The sequence below is a fragment of the Gymnoscopelus microlampas genome (genome assembly GCF_963454915.1).
Source record: "Gymnoscopelus microlampas genome assembly, chromosome: 4".
NCBI classification, from domain to species: domain Eukaryota; kingdom Metazoa; phylum Chordata; class Actinopteri; order Myctophiformes; family Myctophidae; genus Gymnoscopelus; species Gymnoscopelus microlampas.
Window position 1 is genome coordinate 54,374,659 of NC_139941.1, and position 10,455 is coordinate 54,385,113.

The 10,455-nt window shown below is 45.0% G+C and overlaps 1 protein-coding gene across 1 annotated transcript; it reads right to left on the reverse strand.

The window, feature by feature from the left end:
• Positions 1 to 4,312: 4,312 nt before the first annotated feature.
• Positions 4,313 to 9,814, reverse strand: plpp7a (phospholipid phosphatase 7a (inactive)). The gene is made up of 5 exons (XM_084054632.1): positions 9,217 to 9,814; positions 7,569 to 7,745; positions 6,308 to 6,429; positions 5,786 to 5,967; positions 4,313 to 4,529 (listed from the first exon to the last, which is right to left on the reverse strand). The coding sequence occupies exons 1-5, from the start codon at positions 9,381 to 9,383 to the stop codon at positions 4,323 to 4,325; spliced, it is 855 nt and encodes a 284-aa protein (XP_083910758.1). The 5' UTR covers positions 9,384 to 9,814; the 3' UTR covers positions 4,313 to 4,322.
• Between the last annotated feature and the right edge of the window lie 641 nt (positions 9,815 to 10,455).

Sequence of the window (10,455 nt, forward strand, 5' to 3'; positions counted from 1 at the left end):
AAACAACAAAATACAAATACATACATAAAGACATGCAAAGACAAGAGCAATGTCCACCACTCAGCCTACCCCTGGCTTATAACTCCTGATTAAGCCTCAATGTCGTCTGATGGACAAAGGACCTCTTCAGTTTGACCTTATTGTATGTAGGAACACTGTATCTCCTTCCTGAAGGCAGCAACCTATATTCTCCATACAAAGCATGGCTAGTGTTTGAAGTGATATTCCTTGCCAACCTTATCATACTGTTATCATACGTAGATGTATAGAGCCTCTGAAGTGGTTGTCCAACAATCTTTGAACAAATGTTCACTTGTTGCAGCAGTTGTGACTTTAAAGCTACAGACAGACATCCATACCAGGTGGTACTACAGTACTGCAGGACACTCATAATAACAGAAGTGAAAAACAAAAGAAGAATCTGTCTACTAGCACCAAAAGATCTCAGACGGCGAAGGAAATAGACTCTTTGTTTTGTCTTCTTACCCACTGATTCAATCTGGTCTTTCCATGACAAAAGGTGGTCTATTACTACTCCTAGGTATGTATACGAACATACCTGGTTGATCTGTTCACTATGAATAGTAATAGGGGATCTGTGTATCTCTAGTGGGGCACCAAAAACAATCTCTTCTGTCTTTTTTGTGTTAATGATAAGAGCGTTGTTATCACTCCATTCCACCACCTTATTTACTCTGTGTTGGTGCAGTCCAGGATCACTGGAACTATCCAAAAGAGAAATCAAAACTGTATCATCAGAGTACTTTAGAATGTATTGGTCTGGCTTGTCAGTGCGACATTCAGACAGACATTTCTCAGTACTACAGCTGTCAGTATAAAGGGTGAACAATACAGCTGAGCTTACACAACCCTGGGGAGCACCAACATTAGTGGTTAATGCTGAGGAGAGGGTTTTGTTCACTTTCACCCTCTGTACTCTGTTAGTAAGGAAGGAAGCATACCAGTGAATTAAGTATGGATTCAGTTCCAACTGTACCATCTTTGACACCAGAATATCAGACTGTATTGTATTGAAGGCTGAAGAGAAGTCTAAGAACAGCACCCTTGCATGATTCTTATTAGACTTATCTAGGTGTTTTGTAATGAAGTGGACCAGTGTGACAACCGCATCCTCTGTACCGCAACCTTTCTTATAAGCAAACTGACAGGGGTCAAATTTGTCTTTAGTTATACTCACAAGATGTTGCAACAGTATTCTTTCCAGTGATTTCATGGTCACTGAAGTAAGAGCTATGGGTCTATAATCCTTATGTTCTTTTGGACATTGGATTTTGGGTAATGGTTTTATGTGTGAGGTTTTCCAACACAGAGGAATTATATGTGTGTCTACAGAGGTTTGAAATATTGGTTGCCACACAGGAGCCAACTCGGATGCAAAGTTTTTGAGGAGAAAAGCACTGCAAAAGGAGGTTATTGTAAAAAGATTTATGGGTCCCAACATGTTTGTTTACAATGAAGAGTGGACGGCGCCGGTGCCTTTTGGACCCGGACGTGACGTCGGACTACAAAATGACGTCAGACTTAAGAACCAAATACAGGCAATGAGAGCGACCTTAGAAGAGGCGTGGTCACGCCTCCTGGATTGAGCACAGTTAATAACTGTGACATTTGAGATAACTATGAAACAATGATTCTAGTCTCACCCAGAGACTCCCAGTTTCAGTGGTTCTCAAAAAGAAGAGTTAACGGGTCCATTTGGTTCCATTTGTACACTCTGGCTCGGGTGGCGCAATGGGTAAAGTGCCTGCCCACCGCCGCGGAGGCTGGGGGTTCGAATCCGCAGCTGTACATCCGGCTTTGTATAGTGTCTATAGGAACACAATTTGCTGTGTTTGGGGGGAGGGAAGCCGGGCGGGAAGGGTGACGTTTGTCACCATAGACATATAAAGGTAGACGCCTCCTCTGGCTCCGAAGCGTGTGCATCTCGGACGCACTTCCGCTTCTGGGGGGCAAGCTGGAAACTTCTGTGTGCGTCACAGAAGGGGGCGTTCAGTAGGCCAATCAGAGGCAGGTGGGGGCGGGACATCTAGATTCTGACAAGTCCTGGAAAAGACGCGCTGTGGTTGGCCAGTAGTCAACACGCTGTGATTGGCCAGTGCCCGTTCCCCCCGGAAATATGGTGGCCACCATACCAAGCACGTTGCTCCAACGAACTGCAGAGGCCAATGAGGTATCTAGGTTTCTATATCTGTGTTTGTCACTGCATGTACTCCTACGGGCTGGGGGCGGAGCCTGTCAGCAGGGAGTGTTGGGGTCTTCAGTGTTTAGGGGTGAGGGAGGTTGTGGGAGGTTGTTTGGGGGCGACCACCCACCCTGACGCGTGATTATGAATCCCACCAACGAACTGCGGTGGGATCCATAATAACGCCACCCTGACCACTACGGGGTCTGACAGTTAAACTAGCAGACTGTTCTCCAACTGCCTGCTTCATGTAGGTCTGTTTAGTGTGTCATTATTTTCCTGTAATCATTCAAATTAAGATAACTATCAAAGAACTGCCGAAGGAAATGGCATTACAGAATATAACACATTCTACCTCTTGTAGCAAAAGGGTTGTTATGAAAATAATATTTTCCTGATAAGACTACTTTATGGAAAAAACTTGAACTTGGTCTGGCCGCCTGTTATGTTTAATTCAGACATCACAAGGGCAACAGGAAGTGAAACACACACAGGGTTGAGGTGGAACCAGATGTTTATTGGTTAGTTAGACCCTGGACACAACCAGATCTGATTGGTTGATTGATTGATTGATTGATTGATGTACTTTATTTAGTAAGACATGAGAACAGTACATGGCAGTACATAACAGTACATGGAAGTACAAATTCGCAATACAAGGTCTACTAAACTGGATAGCTCAGTTAAGCACGTAGCTTGTTTAAGATGAGATCCCCATGCACACAAATCATGTTGACATATAAGAGACAGACAGATATACACACTACTATACAGAATGTCATACAATCAGTGGTCAGTCCCTGGACACAACACATCTACCTCACATGCATGGGACTCCCTCTGTCTTTGGTGTTTCACCCAGGTGGGCGTATGCCTAAACCCTGACCTTTAACCTCAGAGAAACTATGACTAAACATAACCTGAAAACCACGCCCACCTGGGCGAAACACTGGGAAAAGAGAGTTTGTCACATGACACTGCATGTACAAAAAAAGAGCATAATAATATTCTCTCTCTCTCTCTCTCTCTCTCTCTCTCTCTCTCTCTCTCTCTCTCTGTGTGGTGTTTGTTGCCTTTGACATTAAAGTCTGGGATATGAAATATTAATAGAACATTGGAACATATACAGTAGATTATAAATGCATATACTATACATACTAAAGCCTATACAACTTGTGCTATAACCACGCTTCCCTTCTGTGGCCAACGCGGAACAACTGCGGGCAGTTTTTTGAGCCCGTATAGTCTTTGACCGAGACAGAGACGCGCCGTCTCAAGCGAACTTGAGCCACGTGAGGTACCACTGACCCGGTCCCGGTCCATCACTCAGTCCTCGCATCAAATCCTCTCCTCCTGGCCGGGGGAAGGGTTGCCAGATCTGCTCATTATAATTTCATCGCAAGATTTTATTTGAAAATAGCCGATCTACAAGCTCACAACGTTGTGAGCTTGTAGATCTGCTATTTTCAAATAGCTGATGTATATGTTAAAGTGCTCATGTGGCCCATACTCGCTTCTTTTGGGCTGGTTTTCCTAGTCCTGGTTGCTTGTTTCTCACACAGAATCTGGCAACACTGGCCGGGGGCGGGGCTAAGGCGCGAGTGGAGGACGTGAGGAGAGTGAGCGAGTGTGAATGTCGGGATTCAGCTCTAGAATCAACCCTACTTTATCATCAATTAAAAAACATTCATGGGACCATAATTTACAAAAACACAATTGGAAGAAGACTTCCTTATGGCATTGGTTCTCAAATGTGGGGTCCGGGGGTCCCCCAGGGGTCCTTGGGAGGATTCCGAAGGGGTCCCCAGCAAAAGTAGTTGACATAGCATCACAATCATCTTAACCACTTTATACATTTTTACGTTGGCCATTCAAAAATAGCAGATCTACAAGCTCGCAAGTTGTACATCTGCTATTTTTGAAAATATTTGAAAAATATCGGAAAATGTTTGGAACATTTTGAATGATTTGTTAAATGTTAACAAACCTTCCCCTCTGGGGGTCCCTGGCACAAAAAAAACATTTTCAGATGGGGGTCCGCGGCCAAATATATATCAATGTGGGGGTCCTTGGCACACGTTTGAGAAGCACTCCCTTATGGGCTTCATATCCAGCGGGTCTAGCTGAGAGGGCTCCAGCTGAAGGTGCCGATAGCCAGCAGGGTCTGACAGGTGGGGCTGCTGAGCCAGACGGTCTCCACTAGACTGTAGTGCAGGAAGCCCAGAGCGAAGCCACAGCCCACGTCTGAGAGGTGGTGCTTCCCCAGCATCACCCTGGAAATACCCACCAGGAACGCCCACACTAACAGCAAGATACGCAGGGGGACCTGCAACATAAAACACATTATTATTATTATTACTAGTATTACTATTATTACTACTACTACTATTATTATTGTTAATATTATAATTATAATTATTACATAAATGACTACTATTATTATTATTATTAGGCATATGTGCAATCACAGCGACGGACGGACGGACGGACATTTCACCCAAAAAGTTTATAACAACATATAACTATTGACATACAAATAATCCTGTCTGTCAGTTATGTAACATAAGACAAGGCTGAATATAATGGTCACCCTACCCTAACCCAAACTTTTAAGTAAACCTAACCTTAAACCCAACTTTAAACTAAACCTAACCTTAACCCCAACTTTAAACTAAACCTAACCTTAACCCCAACTTTAAACTCACAAAACTACGCTTAAACCTAACCTGTATATCTGTCTGTCATTTATTGTCTTGAATTGAGTATGTGAGGACCCGTATTGAATCATCTTTGGGTTTTTCATCCTTTTTAGATGACCTTGTATTTTGAACTGTACTTCCCATGTGCTTTTTTTTCTCTGCAAACTTCTAAATAAAGTATTTAATCAATCAATCAAACCCTAACCCCAACTAAACTAAACCTAACCTTAATCCCAACTTTAAACTAAACCTAACCTCACAACATCTATGCCTGACCCTCACCTGACCAAGATGGTGTTTCAGAGGATTGTGAGCTGAGCTGAGCGTACTCATACAAGTAAGACGCGCGAACGCTGGAAGCGAACGCAGCTCGAAAATATTGTGTATTTACGGACTGTGTGTGTGTGTGTGTGTGTGTGTGTGTGTGTGTGTGTGTGTGTGTGTGTGTGTGTGTGTGTGTGTGTGTGTGTGTGTGTGTGTGTGTGTGTGTGTGTGTGTGTGTGTGTGTGTGTGTGTGTGTGTGTGTGTGTGTGTGTGTGTGTGTGTGTGTTTTGACTGTAGCTGCACTCTGGCGCACTCTGTCGGTTGCACACAGGCAGTGCAGGCAGTGCACACATACTGCACACACACAGACAGACAGACAGACAGAGCCACAAGCCGAGCAGAGTTTCATAGTAGGCTCCACTTGGGCGGAGGTTCGCCGCGCCTCCTTCCGCGTTCGCAACAAGGAGCTTACAGTAAGGTTGCTGGCTGAACATGGTTTGGGAAGTTATTTGAACCTCTCTATCCAATGAAAATGGCCTCCCATTGCCTGGGGGGATGTCGGGGGGGTGCGGGTTCAGGATGATGTGGTTTAGTTCAGGATTCCGATTAGCATACTTACCGCCAACACTAGGTGGTTCAACAGGAACTTGGTTACCATGACAGCCCGGCTAGCGTGGGCTGCTGGGAAGGAGTAGATATCCATGGCAACGTAATCTAGAAACCCTGGCTGGAGGTCCCAGGGTCCTCTGCGTTTCATCAACTTCTGCATCCCTGCTACCGTCATTACATCTAACAACAGAGCTGGAGAGGAGAGGAGAGGAGAGGGGAGGAGTTTTCTTTTACTGATTTTTTAAATTATATTCATGTCCATATTGTGTTTATTTTGCTTGTATTAATGCTTAATGTTTTATGTAAAGTACTTAAATGATAACATTTACGGCCCACACACTGCCATGCAACTGCACGGTGCAGGAGAACATTTATTGAAGGAGAGGCAATGTTTCAGTCACTGATGACCTTCTTCAGGGATCAAAGTACTTTTAAATGCCTTGCATGTGCTGTGTGTGTGTGTGTGTGTGTGTGTGTGTGTGTGTGTGTGTGTGTGTGTGTGTGTGTGTGCGTGTGCGTGTGTGTGTGTCACCCATCAGGAGGTTTATCAGGACCTCCTCTCCAGCCATAGTGTTGCTATAGGTCAGGCAGATGAGGGTCCCGACCACCCAGGTGACCCCGTGACCCGACAGAGCCAGCAGGCTCACCAGGTACCTGAGGGGTGGAAAAATGGATTATGTTTTAGTAAATGGTAAATAAATGGTAAATGGTGCATTTAGATAGCAAGGCGCCTTACAATGATTGTGCATTGCATTCACACACACATTCACACACACATTCACACACACATTCATACATCGATGAGCGTCTTGCTCAAGTACCCCAGAGGACATTATCTCTGGGGTGCCCGGGATTGAACTGGCCGCTTATGTAATCCTTTTTGTGCAGGCGTCATCCTTGAATGTTTCACTTAGAGGATATTTAGTTCATCAAAAGGTTTCAAAAGAACGTTTTATCTGGAGACAGAGAGTCAGACTCCTTTTGAAACAAGAGCCTCTTTCATGGTTCAAGGTCTCTCAGAACGGACAGAAACAAAGAAACATTATTTAAGACATGTGAAACACAGCTTTGGTTTGTTTTTTTAAACGTGAGAGAAGTTTTTCATCCAAAAGTCTCATTCAAAGAATGGAAATAGAACTATTTGTTCATTATACCTGATTTCATCAATTCAAAGCTATTGCTGTCCATATCCTACCTGGACTGTCAGTCAGTTATTGTAAATTATTTACAAAATAATTTCTCGGGACAGATATTATTGCTGGCGGGCCAGTTCTGTGTCCACGGGCCACCTGTTGCCTATACCATTGGTTCTCAAAGTGGGGTCTGGGGACCCCCAGGGGTCCTTAAGGGGGTTCCAGGGGGTCCCCAGCTAAATGATAGATAGTTAGGAACCAAATGGACCCTTATGGGTCTGTAACTCTTTAAGTTGAATTAACACTGACTTTACAATATAAATTGGGGTCCTAGAGATAGAAAGGCCATTAAATGGGGGTCCGTAGCCTAAATGCATGTCAAACTGGAGGTCCTTCAAATTTAAATGGTTGAGAATCACTGCTAGAGCCTTAAAAATCTTCTCTTATGGGGGTCCCTGGCATATCTTTTCAAATGAGGTCCGCAGGCTATGAAGTGTCAATTTGGGGGTCCTTGACATGAAAACGTTTGAGAAAACTGGCATATACCACTGCTGTATACACTGACACTGTATGTTGGTTTGTTTACTGTTGAGCAAGAAAACAATGTTGCACATGGAGACACTCATATGGGGGACCCTATGATTGCCCTATACTGGGTACCTGACGGCCCCCCAGGACGCGTGCTGGGTCACACACACACCCATCCGTTTGGACAGGCTGATGTCGATGGCCAGCAGAGAGTTGTAGGCGATGCCCCGAAACGACGGGTTGAGCTGCATGCAGTCCTGCTCCGGGATCCTAGGAGGCTCCTCCCCCTCCGGGACCTCCCTCGCTCCCCTGGGAACCCCCCACACACACACACACACACACACACACACACACACACACACACACACACACACACACACACACACACACACACACACACACGGTTAGAACCAGTGGTGTAAAGCATCAAAGTACATTTACTACTATTTTGAGGTATTTTTACTTTACTGGAGTATTTCCACTTTTACTTCTACTCCACTACATCTCAGAGGAAAATATTGTACTTTTACTCCACTACAATTATTTGGAAACTGTACTATAGTTAATTTGCTGATATAAATTATTATATTATAACACATACATTAACCACTTCAGCCCTATTTAATACTCGCTCTACAAGCTCACAACGCCTCGCATCACAACGTGTTGTGAGCTTGTAGATCTGCTATTTTCAAACATTTGAGTACTTCCACTACCGATTCCGATACCCATGACTTGCGTATCGGTCGATACCGAGTGCCGATCCGATAACAGTGTGTAATAAAAAAAGAAAGAATCTGGGACAGTGGTTCTTACAGTGTGGTTCCAAATGGACCCTTACAGGGTCTGTAACTCTCAGAGTTATGGGGGTCCTTCAAATTAAAAGGTTTTAGAACCACTGATCTAGAAATAAATAAATTCCATTAATAATTGTTAAAGTGCAGCTACAAGTTAGTAAAAATAAACATGTAAATAGTGCAGAAAGAGATAAAACAGCAGTGCATCAACTGAGGCATTCAGAATATGACTGTAAATGAAATATCATCATGTGTGAATGGCATAGACTGACATACTCAGAGATACTGATACCAGCCACTTAGATACTGATACCAGCATTTAGATACTGATACTGATGTGTTCTACCGTGTTACGATATATACGTAGTGTGAGCTGCAGAAACGTCTCCTAGCCAAGCGTAGCCGTCCAGAAACGCCCGAGAAAGAGTATCTGATACGCAGGAGGAGGAGCTGGGGGCGGGGGGACTTCAGTTCAAACAGCCTTTTTCATGTGATCATGTGGCGTCTGAGGTGAAGGCTTATGTGTGACTATTGTCTTCCTAAAAGTTGCTATCAAAACAAAGATTTGCCGGCCCCCCTGTAGTAACTCTGTGGACCCCCTAGGGGTCCCCGGACCCCCTGTTGAAGACCCCTGGACTAAAGGCTTTGGGATCATACATTATTTTCTCCATCACTACGTTAGGAATCAGCGTGTACACAGATGACTGGACCTCTAGACCTATGGGAAGGCAGATCATTCATGTAAACACTAAACAAATGGACCAATGGGAAGGCAGATCATTCATGTAAACACCAGACCCATAGAGAGAGAGAGAGTTATGTCACTAGCATAGACTCTCCTCTTTCAATGTTCATCTCAATGAGGAAGTTCCAATGTTTGGAACTACAGGAGGCAACATCCCGCTTTGCGGCAAAAGGGAGGGTGTAGGGAGAGAGGAGGACTACAGAGGAGGTGCAGAAACAGAGGAGGAGTAAAGCTGTACCTGTCATCCAGAGTGGACCCTTGGGGGGGTCCCCGAGGTCCGGCGTGTCCCAATGAGGCCCTGCGTGGCCCCGGGGGTCTCAACGGTTGGTTCAGGGACATGAACTCTGGACGGTTCAGCGGGCTGGCCGAGGCCCGCGGCCGACAGCGTGTCTGGCTGGCGGGCATGTCTGTCTGTCTGTCTGTCTGTCTGTCTGTCTGTCTGTCTGTCTGTCTGTCTGTCGCTCCTCTGACGCTGGTTCAATTCCCCGCTGCTTGCTCTGTGCGACGGCACACACCGTCCGTCTGTCCGTTTGCTGACTGTCTGTCTGTCTGTCTGTCTGTCTGCCTGTCTGTCTGCCTGTCTGCCTGTCTGCCTGTCTGCCTGACTAACTGACAGTCTGTCTGTCTGTCTGTCTGTCTGTCTGTCTGTCTGTCTGTCTGTCTGTCTGTCTGTCTGTCTGTCTGTCTGTCTGTCTGACTGTCTGTCTGTCTGACTGACTGACTGACTGACTGCTTCTAGGATTCAATTCTCTTTACTATGCGTAAAGAGAAGTGTGTTCTAAGCTCTTCTAAGTGTGCGTTCATGTCTAAATGTGTGTTCACTTCCATAAGTGTGTGTGTGGTTCTAAGTGTGGTAGCGATGTGAGCAGAGCAGATCAGGTCTCGTTCTGGAGACGCTATAAATACACCCTTCATGGCCTTCTTTCTGCTCTGGCTCTGTGTCAGCTGTTACACTGTGGGACTGAGCTGGTCCACAGAAACACAGCAGAAAACACAACACAACGGCAGGGTTTCTCTGACTTTTTGGTGTCAAAGTCAGGAACCCTAAACTGACCCCCATCTAGAAAATGAGGACATTTCTAAGTATTCAAAATGTTCAAGATTATTAAAAAATAGCAGATCTACAGTATAAGCTCACAGTCACTTTGTGACGCGCTCATAGATCTGCTATTTTTGAATAGCCAACGCAACCTTTTTAGGCCGTGACCCCCCAAAATAATCATATTTGAACTGGGGACCCCCCACCACCCTGATAAGCACTAGGAATTGTAGGAGTTGAGGCATTACATTTAGTTAGACTCGGTTCCACAGATAGATACTGGTCTGGTATTGTGAAAATAGCAGATCTGCAAGCTCACAACGGGGGTCAGATTAAATACATAGATATCTGGGGTCAGTCCCTATGAAAACATTTGAGAACCACTGCAGTAAGTGAGCCTGGGGTCAAAACCATTTTCGGGTTTCTGATCAGGTCGGA

What these genes read in the sequence shown, in the direction of transcription:
- plpp7a (XM_084054632.1), bottom strand. Translation starts at nt 9,383, where the DNA reads ATGCCCGCCAGCCAGACACGCTGTCGGCCGCGGGCCTCGGCCAGCCCG. An exon ending in CCTGATAAACCTCCTGATGG is followed by an intron (nt 5,968 to 6,307) that starts GTGACACACACA and finishes TCTCCTCTCCAG; the next exon opens with CTCTGTTGTTAGATGTAATG. An exon ending in TGAACCACCTAGTGTTGGCG is followed by an intron (nt 4,530 to 5,785) that starts GTAAGTATGCTA and finishes TTTATGTTGCAG; the next exon opens with GTCCCCCTGCGTATCTTGCT.